We start from the raw sequence: 19,949 nt of genomic DNA on the forward strand, positions 1-19,949 counted from the left end.
TCTCTAACTATGCAAAGGAGTATTGGTACATCAAAGAGAAGGAAAGCATTGAGGGTTTTGTATGAAAACTAGACAAATGTTTCAAGAAATTGCATTATGGAGAAGGATGATGACATTGCTCTTGATGAGATTTTGGCATTGTGTGGACTATTCTGCATACATTCTTCATCCCTTTGTATGTTGGAGAGGTAATTGACAACATGGATGATCACATTCCACCTCTTAGAACACCCATTGAATTGCCTAGCCCCTATGATAAAGTGTTCTATAATACTATGCTTGACACGGGTGCGAGTCACAATCTCCTCTCCTTTGCTACTTACATGAAATCAGTTGGGTCAAAGAGGAGCAAATGGAGGCATCTCTTGTTAGGAGTGAGGGCATGGATAATGATTCAAGTGATGACAAGTCTACTTTCAAAAAAGAGAAAAACCATGTAGATCATCTTGTTTGGGATCATCATAAAGAGCTACAAGGTGGGCTGTATCGAAAAGATGCTGTATATTTGTTTGATCAACTGGGGATTCAAAAGCTTGAAGATAGTGGCTCCTTTATACTAGATATATTAAGGAAAAACAAGAAACAAGATGTGGTATATGTGTTTGAGACCATTTCATATGACATATTAATGACTTACACGATAGATATGCTTGTGCATGATGTTGATGATTGTGAGCAATCTAATGGGATGTGATACATGACACTATTGTTCATCATGGTAGCTACCTACATGATGCAGATCACCTTGAGGATGATGTATCGGGTGATGAGCACCATGTGGATAGCTTTGGGGATCATGGACATAGGGGATATCTATGACGATCATAAGGATATAGTCCCTAGCCATGATGATGTTGGTATGGACAACTCTCATGTTCTTGATGATTCCTTATACACACCCATTAGAGATGTTCTATGCATTAGTGACATGTATGGTGATTCTTCAAGCACTTGGGATGTTGACAGCTTCTATGTTCATACCATACAGGGTGATGGTGAGTTAGAGACATCCCAAGAGAGTATATTTGATGATCATTATACTCACGAGAGGATGAGAATGTCTATGATGATGCAGATGATGGTAGCTTTGATGATGATGATATTTACAATGAGGATGCATGCTCTATGCTTTGTGGTGGAGATTCACATGTATACGTTACACATGATACTTATGTGATGAGGTTGAGAATTACATTAGCAGTGAGCATGTGGATTTTGAGGATGACACTTATGCCCATATGGATGTTAGCTATAAGGCACGTGTCTTTGGATTTTGTGGATGCTGACATAATTCTATGGTCTATGGCGCTGGGGCATTCACTTTCAGATGTGTGATGTGTCACTTGAGATGCTTGGTACATGTCTATATAGTGTGTCATGGTAATAAATTTGCACCATAGTGTGGTATGGGTGTCATCCAAGTTTCCTATATTATAGGAGCCTTTGGCATTTCGACCTTGGATGATGTACATTTTCTCTCACATGCGGTGCTAAATTTATATATTGGTTGGAAGGATGGGCTAATATGCTTTCCCTTCAACCCTGGTATATGTCACAGCCATATTACAAGGGGTACAGGTCATTGTGGCTATCCTTTTGATCTAGGCGGCCATTTATGGTTGATGAGATTAGATCATTACTCCCTAGGCTTTTCATTTGGTCTAGGAGGCCATAGTCCTTGATGTTTTGTTCACTTGGCCACATGGGTTGTATTACTTGTATTATGAGGTTTTGAGGACGAAACCATTTCAGTGGGGATGGTTTGTAATGTAGGGGCCATGGACATGTGTAAATAATGGGCCATGGGGACCAAGGGCTTATGGACATGGGCCAGGCCTAAGTGTAGGCATGGACAATAATAAGTGAGTGTGAAAAGGGGATGAGGTATATAAATGAATTGTAAAGCCCTAAACACAATTAAGTAGTACTTATCAGAATTATTTGATAAATCAAAATGTAATATTATTACTGTAACACAAAAATTTACTAAAGAGCTTGTCCCAATTTCGTATGCCAAGCATGGAAAATTTTGAGAGAATAAAATAACCATTCATCAACCAATTAGCCTCCCTACAAACGCCAAATTAGTCCATATAATATAATTGATCAAAACCTATAAAAAATTAATAAAATTCTTAAGAGAACAAAATAATCATTCATTTCCTTAAAAATGTCTTAGCCCACATAATGCATAACAAATTACCCAAAAAAAATCTTGATGGCGCCCAATTATTTATTGTAAGGAGTATCTTTAAGTCATTTGAGAGGCTATGATAATGCTGCTCTAAAGATTTCTTGATGAGCATGGAAACCGTTCATTAACTACCAAGATTTATTATGTTAGTTAATTTTTGAAATGTAAACAAAGCAAAATCTAATTTTTGAAAAACAAAGCAAAATCTAATTAATCCTCAAAGAAAAATATTACAAAGCATGGTGATTTCAAAGCATTTTAATTATTCAATTACTTCAAACAATCATGATAAAATATCATATGCATCTAAAAAATGACATTTTCCAAATGTCAAAACAAATAACTTCACAATAGTATATCATAAGATTGATTATGTACCTCTAAAATGATGGCTTTTTGTAGTTTTAAAAGAGTGCATTGCAATTTTAAAAGAGTTCATACACTCCTATTTGTTGGGATATGAGAGGGAAGAGGGGTGCATAATAGAATATGCATGATTTGAGGCAAGGCTAGCTGTAGTGTCCAAGGCAACCAATAGCCCCAATTGTAAGCACCTTGGGTAAACCCATCACTTAACATGTTCAATTAGTTGTAAGGCACAAGTATGATTTATAAATAGATAGCAACCAATCCACTTAGGAGCAAGGTTAATATCATTTATTAAAGTCACGAAGTAAGAGAGTTGACATATTAAATTGCACATGAAAACAAATATTCTGAAATGAAAAACATAGGAATCCTTACTTCGTTAGATCCCTTGATTGTGATTGACCAGAAGGTGCTTTGATTAAACCAAGAACCCACTCCTCACTATGTCCCATTATGGGCAGGGCCAAAAACCAACCACTCTTCACTATATCCTACACAAGGTAGGACCAAAAAAGCATACTTAGTCTTAACTTTCTCTCTATTTTACCTTTTGAAACTGTAAACAATAATAATGGTATTATGTATAAAACAAGAAAAGGTGATGAGGTCATGTCAACACGCCATATAGTCAATCTAACTCTAGAGTCTAAGGGAGGCTTCACGAACCTTCACGGACAAGCTATGGATCCAATTAGCACATCCCTTTTGTAGCAACCGAGAAAATATGGCTTCACAAATGGCCGTAGACAAGTGCAACAAAGCAGTCCAGTCACACGGACCCAACCAGCAAAAGACGTGACCAATAGAAAACCCAGAGACATGTATTCTTGAACTCGTTTTCCACAAAAAGTGCAACGCTAGCGACTTGGCCCACTTGAAGGTGCTGTCAAGGGCGAAGACGGTGTCCGCCCATTGTTTGTGAAATGGATTGTGGACAAGCTGCCCCCCCCACTTGGGGCGCTATTATATGTGGTGTGCAAAGTGGCAAGGCAATGATCAATCCATGGTGCAATGGAGTTTGAGAGTCCCTAGGTGATGGGTTCAAATGTCCCGTGGTGGCGGAAGCGAGCGATAGCTATGGCATCTAGTGTGTGTGAGTAGTGTGTTTGCCACGCCAAAAAAATAAAAATAAAATATGACACGTGGGATGGGGTATGTGGTCTCCTATTTAAAGCTGAGATCAAGAGGGATTTGAAATTTCTGACATTTGCAGTCTTGCAGGAGTGTTTTTACCTGTTGTTGTTGAAACTAGGTTTTTGCAAGCATGGCGTGCACGCATAATCACGACTGTTCGGAGAACGAGTGTGCTGCTGCCTGGTCGCTTTACAAACACATCGACCTGCCACGGGTAAGGGACTGTCCACCTTTGTGTGTGCGTTCTCTCTTTCTCTGTCTCTGTCTCTGTCTCTCTCGCTTTCAACCTGATTTTGAAGATTATTGAACGCACTTGTCTGTCTAGTTGGACACACTGACAATGCCCATTTTGCTTGAGTGCGTGATGGCATTTTGTGTTCAGTGATGGCTTTATTATTTGTTTTTTTTTGTTTTTTTTCCCCGGGGGGGGGGGGGGGGCATGAGACTTCTATTAAGTATGAACAAAACTATACAAGAAAAGGCCGGAGCATCATCCCAGAAGGCGTAATGTCATGTGGGCTTTCATGGCTCTTAAGAGTTCTCTTCAGAGAGTGCAAGAGAGGGAAAAAAATCCTATGATTCCTTTCCCCAATGAAAGCAATGCACGTTTCCTTTGCTGATTTGGGAGGTTCTTGGATGCACGCCCATGTGGTCATAAGAGTATGTATAATATCTGTCCAAATGATGCATACCAAGGTAGTAGAAAACGTTTGAGTACCATCCCGCATGTGGCCCTCCACATCTTTCTATGCATAAAAGTAATTTTCTTATTCTTGGAATCGTTCTTAGGCTCCATACGAGTGTGCCATGGCATTTCTAGTAATGCACCATACGTTGTCAAAGGAGTTATCAAAAAGTTTTCATGATCCAAATATCCATGAATGTGTATGTGGAGCTTGTCTATCACAAGTGTTACATTCACCTCTTTACTGTTAAAAGCGGCATATGCATTCATGCATCAAGACCAATGGCGGCAACCATTTGAATATAGATATAATCACGTGTGGAGGCATCATCAAATGCATCCACATGCCTACGTCTCCAAGCCTCCAGAAGAACAGGGTCAGCTGCTACTGCAACACCTTCTGGGCTCATTATTGTAGTAGGCCTTAGGTCGGTACTCAAAGCCATCTCCATCAGGTCATAAGAATCAAGAGGGGACCCAATCTTCAGCTTCTAAAGGTTGTAGTTGGTGTCATCTAGCTTTGCATTCTCAGCCATTGGTTGTGGGTGGCGTTTTTGTCGGCAGCTATTTCTCACAATCTAATGTCAACTAACTTGCATAGAAGTTGTATACAGAACCTAGTGCTCTGATACTATGTAAGCTAACTTACAACGCTGGTGTAAACTTAAAACACTCGCAAAATGAAGGATCTTTTTCAAAAACACAGATTAAGCACAATGGAAGACAATGCTAGAGAGAAGTAGAGTATATTGCACTAAGCAAAGATATAATGATGGCTGTGTTCCACACCCGTGCACTCCAGAGCTTAGGTGGTTTCTAGAATTGCTAAGAGTGTGGCTGTAAGGTAAGGAGTGATGCCATAACATGTAATTATGCCAAGAGTTACAAAATTATAGCAAGGTTATCACTGATGAATACTAAGCCAGGCATGCATGTCTTTGTCTATAAATACTGCACCACAGTCTAGGCATTGATGAGGTCAGTATGAATGTTATTAGAATCTTAGGGTAGCAATCAATGTTTGGAATTCGAGATACAAGCCGGACATGCCTTCATACCTTTACTTCGGTCTTGATAAAATCTGCAATGTGCACCCTATTTAGCTGTTATGATGGTGTGGACTTCAATGAGCAAAGTCATCATCTTTAGCATTTAGTATTTGACATTTTGATTAAATTTCATAAAGTTTATGTTACAAAATGGCTGGGTTGCAGAAATGTGAGCTTAGGTGTTATCTAGCTGAGCCTCTGATGCATTTCTCTAGCATATATTATATTGAACAGATGAGAGCAGCCTTGAGAACTGTACACAGCACATCTTTCTCGGGCGCCCTGGATTTGCTGTATTCTTTAGGTGTATTTCTTTCATATTCAACTAGATTTGGAAATGGGAGCACATCTACTGGCTGCATCTTGTTGAAGGCTGGAGTTAAGGTGTGATGCTTTCCAAGGTTGTCAGCTACTATGACTTCTAGTGGCAGCCTCGAATTGTCTTCTTAGCATGAATTGTTTTAATTGGGGGGAGATATCCCCATTTTATAAATTAGAATCATTTGATAGGTCCTTCTTGGACTAGGTCTTATTCCCCATTATCGTGAGTGTGGGGCTAGTAGTACACCTATCGTGTTTTTTTGGTATCATACTTGTTCTACAAAAAAAACTACCTTTTTGACATTTGATTATCAATATTACCTTGATTTTTCTGGTTTCAATGCCCATTATTTTCAGCAAAATCAGCCTGACATCACCTCTACATGTGTGATACCAACCCCAGCTGCAGCATGCCTCTGATGTGGCCCGTCTTCTAACCAGCTCATACTTGATTTGTGAGTGCATCCTACAGCCCATGCTTGACAAAATCTTAGAATCTGATTTTTGAAGTCTTTCAATAGGTGGAAACTCATGTATGTGGACAATGGAAGTAGATCCATATTCATGTGTGTACATCTGTCTGTACATGGAATACTTAACTATTTTTTCCAAATCCTGTACCTAATCTTTAGGTGTCGTATCTTAAGTATGGGTATCAGAAGGTGTCCTGTCTTAAGAATGGGTATCAGAAGTATGGGATGACACTGATTTTCACTTATATGAAGTCTCCCTCATGCCCAGTTTTATTGTCCCATCTCTGGCACAACCGTCAGCTCGGAAACGGGTAATGTGAGAAGGGAAACAGAGTGGGTTGTTGTCACTAACTCCATCAACTCCAGGGCGACATCTTAGCAGCTAGTCAGGGAAGCAACACTTGTCTGGTTAGATCTGTTGCTAGCCTACTGCCAACTCATCATCACAGCAAGGTAGCAAGGGTATATGCACAAGCATCCTTTGCAGCATAGCAAGGGATGGCAGGGCAGATCTGCAGCCGCCTTACTGTGGCCGAGGTCAGCTTTGCAGCAACACTCTCCTGTTGAAAGAAAAAGGGGGGGGGGGGGGGGGCACTTCTCATTGTGTGGCCTTCTTTCCGCTTTTGATGAGATTGACATAATGGCCTTTTGATCTTAGTATCTAGTCCTAGTTCACAGTTATGTGCATGTGCTTCTGTTACTTGTGTGGTGAGAGGGATGCATTTTGACATTGCCTTTTACTTTGTCGTCTTCTGATCTTTCTGTCATATCTTGTTGGCAACGATTTATGAAAAAACCATCTCTCTTTCTAACCTTTTACTTATGTGAAGGCAGTGGGCACTTTTCTAGCATTCACTTTTCACTTGTAAAACTGCTGCTGTTGTATCTTGCTCCATATTGTCTCCTCCTCCTCCACCTCAGTCTTCCTTCAACAGACCTCAGATTAGGTCTTTTTGATTTCAGCCTATATGGCATAGTCACAGGAAACGGCCGTTTCAGCCCCTGGAAACCTGTTTCTCCGTTTCAGGACCCCATCCGTTTCTATGGCCGTTTCTCATTTCCCAAGTGATGTTGTCACAGGAAACGACTGTTTCCACCCCTAAAAACTCGTTTCCCCGTTTCCATTCCTCAAATGTTTCCGTTCCCATTTCTTGTTTCTAGTGACTATGCTATATGGCTGTAGCTTTAATCACACCCACATGCAGCTGTTCCATGTGTGGAGGGAGTAATTCATATCACGTCTTGAAGTGCGGGTGAGTAATGTTGGCCTCTCTAACATTTAGGAGCTCTTTAATCATTATCAAGGGGAGTTGTGTTTTTGCTAAGCATGATAATCTGTAGCAAATTCTTTCTCTAAGCAAAGCAATTTTTTTCTCTAAGCAAAGATCATTATAGCTGAAAGATCTAGATGCACGAAGAGGGCAACCAGCAGGTGCATAATGTTGGTAGACAGTGGGTATGCCAATAGAAGAGGTGGCTGTACAGATATGGATCCTGCACAAGCAAAAATGAGCATGACAAGATCATTAGACTGGTTTCCTCATTGGCACCACCCACAAAACCATGTCCTGGCACTCTTCATAGGCACCGTCCATGAAATCCATACACATGACCAGGCCAAAGTCTCAAGGACAGCCAAGAAACACTAATCCATATTTAACATGTAAACACATGTTATAATCAAGGAGGTTGTTGATAGAGAATCCCACATGGGCAAGAAGCTGAAGGGTGGACTGGTCGGGCAATGAGAAGTCAGGTTGGGGAGCGTACTTGAAAAAGGAGGGTGAAGCTTGAACAAGCAACCCTATTATATGCAGAAAATAATTTTGTGAGTAAAAGCATGTTGTGGTATGTGAAGGGTTTGACTTGTAGCTTGACCAGCATCAAAGCACCAGCTTGCAAGAAGCCTTCCCCAGTCCACAGTCTTCTACTGCATTCTTGCCATTGGAGCCTCAGCACCCAAATTTCCCTTCTCCTTCAGATTGTGGGCAGCCACAGGTGCTGAAACATAGCGAATTTCAGCTGCAAGTTTCTCTCTCTTCTCAAACGGCATTTGATCCGCAGTCAGTGGTGTCAGTGGTGCAACTTGGGTTGAGTGGGAAGACATTGTTCAGTAGAGATTAGGTTTTTCTCTCAGTTTTAGCCTTGAGTCGATTTGGCAGGTTTTGTAAATAGAGCTTCTGCTCAGCAATACAATAGAGTTCATAGTTTAGCTGTCTGTCTTGCGTGTGTTTCTTGTCTAAGTCTTGTGTTTTTCTTTTAGCTTGGTTAAATTCTTGCATTTGAGATGGATAAGCCTTACAATTTCTGTATCCTTCTTCTATTAGCCATGATTCGTTGCAATCCGAATGTTATTCTTGGATCAGAGAAGCTGCTTGTGTAAGAATATGTATGATTCATAAGATGACTGAGTAAGAAGGGCTATTAAAGGTTATCAAGTTTAGTGTTCTTTGTGTCGCTTCATTAAAAACGTCTTTGGAAACTGCAGGTTTGGGCTTTGAATGAAGCTGTTCAAGGGAGTGCAAAGAACGTTTTCAAAAGCTGGGAGCTTCGGTTGGATGACTCAAATGTAGGGATTGATGAACACACCTTAGTGTTGAGGGAGCTGGTTTTAACCATGTTTTTAAACTTATAAATAAGGCTGGATACAGAACCGTCCCCACCCATCAAAGGGGGGCCCACTGTGGTGGCCTGTCAGAGATAGATGGGCAATCTGGTATGTCCAACTCCTGGCTCATGGGAGATGGATGGGCAATCTTGCATGTCCAACTCTGCACTTGTCCCACTGGCGGGGAACGGTTCTGTGTGCAGCCAAGGCATCTTTCAAGTTCCTGTGAGTTCCTTGACCTCATTTAGTAGTGCAAGGTACCATTTCAAATTCATTTTGAACAATTCCATGGTGGGTACGTGGTCTATGTATTTCAACCACGTTAGATCAATAAAGCCATGTCGTAGAGATAACTTTAGAGAATATGCCTCATGAATCGTGCACAAAATTTTTAAAGCAAATTACTCGTTGAACGTTCTTTACAGGCTTATCTGGAGAGCAATGAAGGCGATCCTGAACTTTTACTATTCATCCCGTACGAAATTTTACAGACTTTGTGCTTGTATAGTCCAATTGTAGTACATAACTTTCCTATCTCTGGCATTTTTATACTGCCTACGTTGGCAATATACAGTACTGTAAGTTAAGGCTTTTCTGTATAATTTGTATGTAAAGGTGTCTGCTTATACCCTCCTCAGCATTTTCTTGGACATTTGTTGCAGATTTACTTCTGATGTGAAGATCAAAAGCATTTCAATCATCGGTGGGGATGAGGGCCGGAGCCCATCTAAAATGCGAGCGTATGATCTTGAACTTTTCACTTGCATTTACTGTCCTTATTTATTTCTAGGTTTATGTCTACACTCTTAAGGAGTATGTTAAGAAAGGCATGTTGTCAACTAGATGGCTCCTTTTGTTTTTAATTGGTTTTAAGGAAGAAGATATCTTGTCAACTAAATGGCTTATTTTGTTATTCTGTAGTCCTTGGCATGCCAAGCTTACAAGCTTCAATTGTTTTTCTGAGTCGAGTTTGGACATGTAGAATGTGAGAAAAGTTGACAGGTGGTCATAATCCACTAGGTTCTGGCTATATTGAACTGCTTGGCTTTAACATCTGTTGGCAGGAGTTGAAACTTCATTTTTTGCACGTGTATGTATGGTCATGCTTGCATGTGACACACAAAGACTCAGTAAGAGAGTGATTTTACTGGGCAGTTTGATAATCTATACAACTCAAACAGAAAATGACATTATCATTTTGAAACGTTGCAAGAGGTATATCCACCTGACGTCGGATTGGGCGGGGAGGCTATGTTGGATCCTGTTTTATAACTTTTATTACTTTTTGTTCAAAAATTTTCAGTTAAAGAGCACCACGCTGGTGGGTCTTAATGCTGATTTTTCCTTTAGTTAAATGTGGCAGGTTCATGATTAAGTGTTTGTGACATGCGAGGGAATGATCGTAGTAAAACAACCTTAGGCTTAACTAAACTTAAGAGATAGACAATGGTGTCAATCTCTTAAGTTTAGTTAACAGATAGACAATGGTGTCAATGCAATGCAGCTATATCAAATGCAATGGTTACAATAAAGATCTATGAATAGATCTATGCTTGTACTAGATGAATATCTATCTCGGGAAGAGAGAGATGCTGAATGCTGATGCTCACTGAATGTTCCCTTCTCCAATGCCGCGGTCCATCCTTGAGATGCTGGCTTTCTCTATGTAGGAGGCAGGAGGATGATCTGAATGCTGTCTTCTAGTGTATGCTGAATATACTGATGACTTGCTGAATGATGGTGATGAACTGCTGACTCCCCTTGCACCCTAGGAAGAGAACGCTGAGAAGTAGGAAGCTGATTATATGAATGAACTAAATGATGCGACTTTGCTTATATATGTTATGTTGCTGCTGGTCGGTTGTACCTACTGCTATCGACCAGTTGACTGGACCTTCACGACTTCATTAAATGCTCAAAGCCTTGTCGGCTGGTCATAAATGCCGAGTCGGTTGCTGACCTGGCCTTGTTGGCTGGTTCCCTATGCTTTGACTTGATGGGCTACATGCTCTAAATGCCTTGAATGTCTTATGTACGTACTTATTCTTTCTATCTTTAGCGGTGCATTTGTCCTATCAACTACTTATTTGCTGTACTATTCTTTCTATTTGCCGCCTTGCATCTCCAGAGGTTTGACAGAAACTCAGTACCAAGGGCTTTGTGTGAATATATGCTCTTATGTGTGTGTGTGTGTGTATATGTGTGTGTGGAGTGCGTGTGTGAGCATATCTTGATACAGAGATCTACACCCACTATTGGGCACTGATGACGTTAGTGGGGATGTCGTAGTATCTAGTCCATACTATGCATAATGGAGTTGATAGTTATATAGTCTTGTGGGTTGACTACCATGAGTATATAACATGCACGTTCCTAAAAGGTGAATTTGGGCATGTTCTTGGATTCATCTAGGCATATATATATGTACTTGTTGTAAGTGCTGTAAAGCTCCAAACATTGATGTACATGCCGTGAATCGTGATAAATGGATTAATGCTTAAATGTCTTGCTTAATGCTTGAATGCCTTTACTTAATGCTTTGCTTAATGCTTATGAGTGCTAAGAATGCCATGTCACTTGTACACCTACTAGGTGTGCACGTGACATTCCCCTCTACTAAACTATTGTCAAGTGGTACACTTGGTAACCTTTCGACTCCTCTGCTGGTCCTCCATTGAAACCACTGTCCATTTTGACTTCTTCTAACGGGACTAAGGTCGACTATAGGAGTTGAATCCTTTGAGTCAAAGACTTCTCCACTGTGGGAACTACATGGCAAATGCTACTAAATCTGCTTGGAAATACCTGAGTCACCACTGACCTATCTTGGAAATCCTTTCACACACCATCTCTGTCGTTCTTGAACCTTTGAACCTCCCGAGGCAATGTTGGAGCAAACTTCCATCTTCTTATGTAGAAGAGAACGCTCTGTTGCCAGTTGAAGCCCAAAACTGCATTTACTCCTTTGATGATGGATGTCATTCTTTCCTAGAAACTCATGGGTAAAACCTATATGCCTTGCAGATGCGAGATGCTAGACTGACTGGTAGGATGACTACTATGTTGATGCAAGCCATGTGCAACCCTATATGCTGTGCAAGAATGCAGATGGATGGGTTCCTGACGCATGCATAAGGGGAAAACCCTATGGATGGTGTTCAAGATCTTGAGAACTTGATTTAACTGAGCGGAAGCGACTAACATGCTGACTTACTGAATGACCTTTGGAATGAACATGAACTAAGGCTGGTTACCTTGGAACGCTTTGATACCAATGTGACATGCGAGGGAATGATTGTAGTAAAACAACCTTAGGCTTAACTAAACTTCGCTTAATTATGCTTGAGAGAGAGACAATGGTGTCAATGCAATGCAGCTATATTAAATGCAATGGTTACAAGGAAGATCTATGCCTAATACCTATACTAGATGAATATCTATCTCGGGAAGAGAGAGAGATGCTGAATGCTGATGCTGACTGAATGTTCCCTTCTCCAATGCCAAGGTCCACCCTTGAGATGCTGGCTTTCCTCTATGTAGGAGGCAGGAGGATGATCTGAATGCTGTCTTCTACTGTATGCTGAATATACTGATGATTTGCTGAATGATGGTGATGAACTGCTGACTCCCCTTGCAGCCTAGGAAGAGAACGCTGAGAAGTAGGAAGCTGATTATATGAATGAACTAAATGATGCGACTTTGCTTATATATGTTATGTTGCTGCTGGTCGGTTGTACCTACTGCTGTTGGCCAGTTGGCTGGACCTTCATGACTTCAGTAAATGCTCAAAGCTGCTGTCGGCTGGTTATAAATGCTGAGTTGGCTGCTGACCGGTTCCCTATGCTTTGACTTGAGGGGCTCCAAACACTGTTGTACATGCTGTGATAAATGGATTAATGCTTAAATGTCCTGCTTAATGCTTGAATGCCTTTACTTAATGCTTATGAATGCTAAGAATGCCATGTCACTTGTACACCTACTGGGTGTGCAAGTGATAGTGTTTCATGTCCATAAAGTCTTGAAAAGTTTTTTTTTGGGGGTTATTTCAGATTTATTAACCGAGAAGATATTGATTTCTCAATTGTAGGGGCCATGAGTCCTGTCCAGGTATTATTATCAGTTTAATAGAGAAATAATTTTTGGATTTTTTTTGTGATTATTTATGTTAACCTTGTCTGATTGTGTTGGCTTTTAGGAATGGGAGCTTGCTGAAAATTTCCAAGGAGAGCTTGAGTATCAAACAAGGTTTCGACTGATTTTGGACATTAGAAATCTAGTGCTGCTTAATGCATGCTAATTTTTTTGTGGCATTAAACTGTCCAGGCTCCTGGCTTGACTGTTTAAACTACAGGTATGCTAGGTTCCAAAGTGTGGCAAGCCTCATCTTACACTTTCCCGAGAACTTTGGTGGAGAGACCGCTAGAATTTCCTTTATTGGGCTTAGAGGAGAAGCAACACAGGTAACTTTCTTCACACCAAGGAGTCCTGATTAAAAAGTTTGTGTGGTTAATTTTATTGTAAGACTTCCTTTGTAAATCCTTCCATTTGTGTAACATCTGCAGATAAAAAGAGATGCGGTTACCAACATTGTGTATGAGGCTTTCCCTAATCCAGCAGAACACAAGTAAGTGGTTTATCTATCTCATAGTTTCTTAGCTGTTGCTTTTCTTTCTGTTGTTTTTGTTTCTTGTAAAAATCTTTTGTCCTTGCCCTAGAGGCTGGAATTCCTCATCATGTTTTGTCTCCTAGCATCTTTGGAACTTGTGGGTTTTGTATGATGCAAGTCTTGTCAACACGTCTGTGTCATTTTGCTGATGTTGCATCGGTCTTCTTTTGTCCAGACATAAATTACCCCTTGAAAATCTTTGCATATACTATTAGTAGTGTAGGAAATGCTACAAGCCACCTGCCATTCTGTTTCTGGTGCTGATTGGTGTGGGCTACCTTATGTGTGTGCAGTCATTGTGAATGCTTGTTTGTGTGAAGCAGTGTGTATGTGTGCGCATGCAAAGTTTGAGCTTTTTTGTTTGGATAAAGGGGTGTATTTGCTGCGTGTGTGCCTGTGCGTGCATATTTTTTATTTAGAGGGGTATGACCATTTTCTAAGACTGAACTAGCTCAACTGGGTTTTTTCTTCTATTGTACTGACCTTGGCTCCCTTGGGCTGTAGCACCGAGTTGAAAACATGCCCATTTATAGTAATGCATTCTCTCACACTTAACGCAGGCATTGCATAGTTCTGTTTGGCATTGGCATTTGCGATTTCCTGCTGTCTATCCCTATTTTGTCTATTTGGCTTGTCTTTGGCAACTAGCATATGTAGATTCTTGCCTTGCAAGCATGCACATCCTTTGCATCATCTTATAGATACTGGATCACATCTTTGATATTAAAACTCAGCTCTTGACTCTTGGATCACAACTTTGATATCAAAACTCAGCTCTCGACTCCTGACTCTTGTTGGGGGATAACACTGGTCAAGCACATTGTATGGTGGAAGAACGTTTTACAAGGTACTTTATATACTGATGTTAACTCTTGTTTGGTTGTGGCTTGCAGACTCCCTGCTGGAAATCATTTACCGACCATACTCTGAGTTCAGTGCTGTTATTGCCTGAACATACATCCTTTGTATACCTGTGTTTGTGAAGGAAGCTGATGTGATTTTAAGCTGAATACAAACTGCTGCTTGATCATGACTGGATTCTTTTAGATATGGGCCTTAAAGAGGAAGCTTAATTTCAAAAGACCTATTCCTACGAGGCCTAATTTTGGCAACAGTTATGTGTGACGCCTGAAGTTTTAGAGGGCATTGTAGGTGTAAAATGTAACCAAACATGTGTTTTAAATGCTCATATACAAGATCAACAGGTTTGCTGACTACTTGTTCAAGGTCAACTAGAAATCCCTCTCATTGTGATTTACTTACTTTTTCATAAATCCATTGGAGTATGATGTCCTCTCATGTATGCAAGATCAAAGGCTTATTGATTTGTCATGGTCAAGTAGAAATTCCTGTCTTTATGTACACTTTCATCTTCATCATTTTATGAGAGCAGCATGTCCACAATGTCGGGAGGAGATGCTCTTCCAAGAACACGTCTTAAAAAAACAGAAGCAATTAGCAAAAGAAAAGATCCAACAAGCACAAGACGAGGCTAAACCTAGGCAAGCAAAAGCTAAAATAAGGACCCGATTCATGTCAATATGGCGTCCATAACCTTGGTGGACGAAGAGGGTCTAAACATTGAACCAGCAAGACTCAAGTTGGGACTCACAGCAAATAAGGGCATTGCAATAAGTGTTACATTGATAGATACGGGATCGAGCCACAACCTAATCTCATATGATACTTGGATCATAGCCTTAGGGAGACCAAACTTGGAACACATGGATGTAAAATTTCATTTCGTAGTGTGTCCATCACCATAGCATTGTATCACATGAATATAGGCATGAGCTAGACCTGAAAGCCATGAGTGGGTGGTCTTACTCATTATTGGCATGTAATAGCAATGTATTGGCATGACTTTAACTCCCATAAATCGTGACGACGGTGCTCAGTTGACTGGCGCGGTGATGATCTGCTGTCGTGGGTTTAGTATGGAGATTGGGAATGCTGATGGCACAGCGATGATCAGGGCGGTGCGTTGCTCGTGTGGCACTCAGGGGGACTGCAACTGTCGTGGGCAGCCTTGCTGTTCAAAGGGCTCCTTGCTCATCACAAAGCAATGCGTGTAACTATTGCGTGGCTTTGACTGCTATGACTGCGTGAAGTAGTGAGGGCGTAAGCCGAGAGAAGCCTTGTTGTGTTTGCCAAGCGATGATGATGGGCACAGGTGCTGCTCTGATACCAATTGATGAAAATTGGGAGAGATGAGAGAAGATTAAAGCATAAGCTCAAGGAGGCTCAAAGATTAAGCACTTCATGATGGGTAAATTAAGCATGATAATTAGGTAATTAACACAAGGTTAAAAGACAGAATGGATACAAGATAATGATAACACACACACTACATCTTCATTGATATGATGCCTCTTGAATAGGTTGAAGGCACAATGGATTAGTTCAAGTCTAAACATTATTAGGGATGGGATTAGGCACTAACAAGAGGTACCCCTATATTCTCTCCCCTTGATTTGTGGATCTAGGTACCTTTTCCATGATTCTCTCCATTAGGCTTGGCTTCATGTGCCCCACTTGCATTTGGTGGAGATTCCCAGTAACTTGCCATTCTACCATGCTTGGTTTACATGTCCACATAACCTTAGAAACATATTCCATGCTAATGTGTGGACATGTCATGGAGCATTTCCCACACCCTCCTTGATCCATGGCATGGAGCATATTCCAACACCCTCCTTGATCCATACATGGCATCAACATAAAAATGAAAATAGCATAGCTCTCTCTCTCTCTCTCTCTCTCTCTCTCACACACACACACACACACACACACACACACATATATATCACGTGACGAAATTATGCCCATCACCTAATATGATGACTATATGGCATATCCATCCCATGACACGCATGTCATACATGCGTCTTCGTGCTCCTATGGTCCAATCTTCATTACTAGTCTTAAGCAACTATATAAACAGAGTCTGTAGGCTTTCCCAATTTAACAAGTAAGATTGCTTTATATGTTTCAACATCGTCTTACAAAAGATAAGTGCCCGTTCGAGCGGGTAAGATGACACAGTGCCTTACGGAGGTAGGCCGGTGAAACAATGTTAACCTACGGAGTGGTTAACACCACGTAACCCTTGTTGACTTGATTAAAGCGGCATTGATCGGATTAACATCACCTCATTCTTGTCTTCCATTCCATCACTTAAATGTTTGGGTTGCTACTAGAATTAGTGGCTCCATTAGAATGGAACTTTGTTGCTTGATGACAAAAATGATGAGGATATTGTGCATGAGTTATGACCTTGATAGGCTTTTGTCTTGAATTCTTTGTAGTGACCTATGCATTGTCCCTCATTCCTTTGTTTACATGAAAAATCAAGTGTTAAGATACCATCGATTAGTGAAACACATTGCTGAGAAATCTCTCCTCATCAACCAACCAAGTGTCCTGCAAGCAATTTAAGCTCATTGGCCAATCCATAATTACAAATATGCTATGTAAATCACTTGAGAGAAGCTCATTTGGCACCTGCTTTTATTTGTGCATGAATCTCTTGCCACTACAACACCTGTATCTCCATGCCTAAATGATGGTCTTGCCCTTCACTAGGATCAAGGGAGCCTTGCCCAAGCTTGATGACCTTGCATTCGTCAGTGCTATATTTTAAACTTGATTCTTTAAACTGACACAAGTGGTTTAAAAGCAAAATTTTCATTTTTAAAATATAAAATTTACTTGCAAATATCATAAAATTTTTAATGACTATACTTGAATAGTAGTCTTGTATTTGGACCATAAAAGTGGCTTCAACTAGAAAAATAGCTTCAAGATGATTTACAGTTCTTGAAGAAATGGAAAGGCAAATAAAAACAAAATTCCATAAAACTTCTTGAGGATGCATTAGCATGCATCTACACATGGTAAAACTTTAAAATAAAAAACATGTACATATAGAGTTTGTAATTTTAAAAAATGCTAATACTAGTATAATATTGATGTAGCATCCTTGCTTTTTAGGAGAATTATGCAATGGCTTAAATACATATTGAAGAATTTTTGAATACTATTTGTAGAGTGCTTCAAAAAAAAACTTAAAAGAGTGTTCAAATTGAACCTCAAAACTTACAGCTTTTATGCAAAAAGTTTCTAAATGATGACCACGAAAAATAATTTTATAAATAATGTTATAATACTCAATGATTTTTTCCAACTAATTTCTTGTGTTGAGAGTATTTTCATGGAAGAAATCCTATAACCAAGAAGTGAGCAAACTTTACATTGATGTTGGTGCCAAAAAGTCATTGTGAGGATGCTAAAATGGAATGCCCACATGCTTTGGCATGATGCTAGAATGGTAGAAATGCATGTATGTCAAGATTATAATGAAGAAAAAGATGTTATGCAAGATGAAGATGCGGATGGAGATGAAAAAATGGATGCAGATGAAAAAATGGATGGAAACAAAGATGAAGATGAAAGAGATGATGTCTATGACGATTCTTATGCCATGCCTCATGCCTTTTATGTTATGATGATGAATGGGGCATCTAGAGCTATGATTATGTATGTGTCATGTCTCATATTATGTATGCCAAGCACTTCTACTTATGCCAGCACTTCAAATCATGATGAAGATAATGTTTTAGCCTCTTATGATGAGGAGGCCAATTTTCATGCATATTGGTTCTAAGCCATGTAATGCTCTTCATTGCCCACATGTAAATCACCTCTAACCACCTATGATGTAGGTTATGTAAATCACCTCTAACCACCTATGATGTAGGTTATGTGATATGTTTATGCGCACATTGTCTCTCACTTGGCCATGTAGCCCTTAAGGGGAGAGATTGATGGGAGTGTTGGGTCTCCATGCTTGCCCAACTCATGATCGTGTACATGAGGCACTATGTTTCATGCATGGAGTTATGATGGGGCTTTGGAGGGAATGATATGCTTAGAAAATTCTAGTATGTAGGCTTCATGTAGAGCCATGCTCATCTAGGAGCTATGCTATTTTCATTTTCATTTTTATGTTGGTGCCATGTATGGATCAAGGAGGGTGTTGGAATATGCTCCATGCCATGGATCAAGGAGGGTGTTGGAAATGCTCCATGACATGTTCACACATTAGCATGGAATATGTTTCTAAGGTTATGTGGACATGTAAACCAAGAATGGTAGAATGGCAAGTTATTGGGAATCTCCACCAAATGCAAGTGGGCCACATGAAGCCAAGCCTAATGGAGAGAATCATGGAAAGGGTACCTAGATCTACAAATCAAGGGGAGAGAATATAGGGGCACCTCTTGTTAGTGCCTAATCCCATCCCTAATAATGTTTAGCCTTGAGATAAATTATTGTACCTTCAGCCTATTTAAGAGGCATCATATCAATGAAGATGTAGTGTGTGTGTTATCATTATCTTGTATCCATTCTGTCTCTTAACCTTGTGTTAATTACCTATTTATCATGCTTAATTACCCATCATGAAGTGCTTAATCTTTGAGCTTCCTTGAGCTTATGCTTTAATCTCCTTCTCTCGTATCTCCCAATTTTTATCAATTAATTATGTCTTAATAATTGTTGCATGTGATGAATATGGCTGCTTTGATACGGGGTTCAACTGCGAGGAGAATTTGGGCAGGAATTGTGACAATTTGTACACACACTACCTGTAGTCTGCCTGCCATGGGCTAGGCGGGCCTTGCTTTTGCTGCCCATAATTAAATCAAAGTGTTGGTTATTAGCAATTAGAATATTACTAATAGTTCGGTGGATAGAGGGATTATGTTATCCCCCCTAGTTGGATAGAGGGATTATGTTATTCCCCAAAGTTGTAAGCTCAAAAATTGCATCGGTTACCGTGGAGACGTTCTTGTAACTTTGCCAGATGATCGCTCGCGTCGCTGGTGTCCTTTATAACTAACATATCCGATTTGTCATAAAAATAGTAGATTAGTCGCCAAACTTTTAAAAAATAATACCTGTATCTAGATGAAATAAGATGCATTATCGTTAACCTTACTCTAATTCAAAACAAATTTTGTCTGTATCGCCTTTTGGTTCAGGCTGGGTACACCCAATTTGGCAGATTTGAGTAGGCAATCAAAAAACTTAATTGAAAACTTGGGTGCCTACAAATAAAGAGGATGATATCTGGTGTCATGAATAAAAAGGAAAAACTTGGACAACCAAAGAAGCTTGGGAAGCAAGCAACAAAAAGCTCCACTGTTGACAAGGGGGACCTATGTCCAACTTTTTGGTGGTCCCCAACATTTGGTTTTTTAAAGGATGCCTCGAGAAGGTTCAAATTTACAATTACTTTGGGTGACAACATATATAGAACTCTCCAGCACGTGTGTGTGTGTGTGTGTGAGAGAGAGAGAGAGAGAGAGAGAGAGAGAGAGAGAGAGAGTATGTGCATGTGTTGCAAAGGTGTACCCTTCCTTTCTATGTGGGCATGTCAAGCCATGC

The 19,949-nt window shown here is 40.2% G+C and overlaps 1 protein-coding gene across 2 annotated transcripts; it reads left to right on the forward strand.

Annotated features, from left to right (window-relative positions):
* The first annotated feature begins 3,753 nt into the window (after positions 1-3,753).
* On the forward strand, positions 3,754-14,713 carry LOC147627661 (PITH domain protein (DUF1000)). 2 transcript variants are annotated; one of them, XM_086814583.1, is made up of 9 exons: positions 3,754-3,911; positions 8,714-8,794; positions 9,259-9,308; positions 9,496-9,573; positions 12,883-12,940; positions 13,029-13,078; positions 13,185-13,293; positions 13,396-13,457; positions 14,393-14,713. In XM_086814583.1, exons 1-9 carry the CDS (start codon positions 3,828-3,830, stop codon positions 14,427-14,429), a joined length of 609 nt encoding a protein of 202 aa, XP_086670709.1. In that variant the 5' UTR covers positions 3,754-3,827; the 3' UTR covers positions 14,430-14,713. The 2 variants fall into 2 exon arrangements, with proteins under 2 accessions (XP_086670709.1, XP_086670711.1); XM_086814585.1 differs by lacking the exon at positions 14,393-14,713 and having other exon boundaries at positions 13,396-13,461.
* Positions 14,714-19,949: the final 5,236 nt, after the last annotated feature.

This window comes from Cibotium barometz, chromosome 20 (assembly GCF_041138505.1).
Source record: "Cibotium barometz isolate CiBa-2024 chromosome 20, ASM4113850v1, whole genome shotgun sequence".
NCBI lineage: Eukaryota > Viridiplantae > Streptophyta > Polypodiopsida > Cyatheales > Cibotiaceae > Cibotium > Cibotium barometz.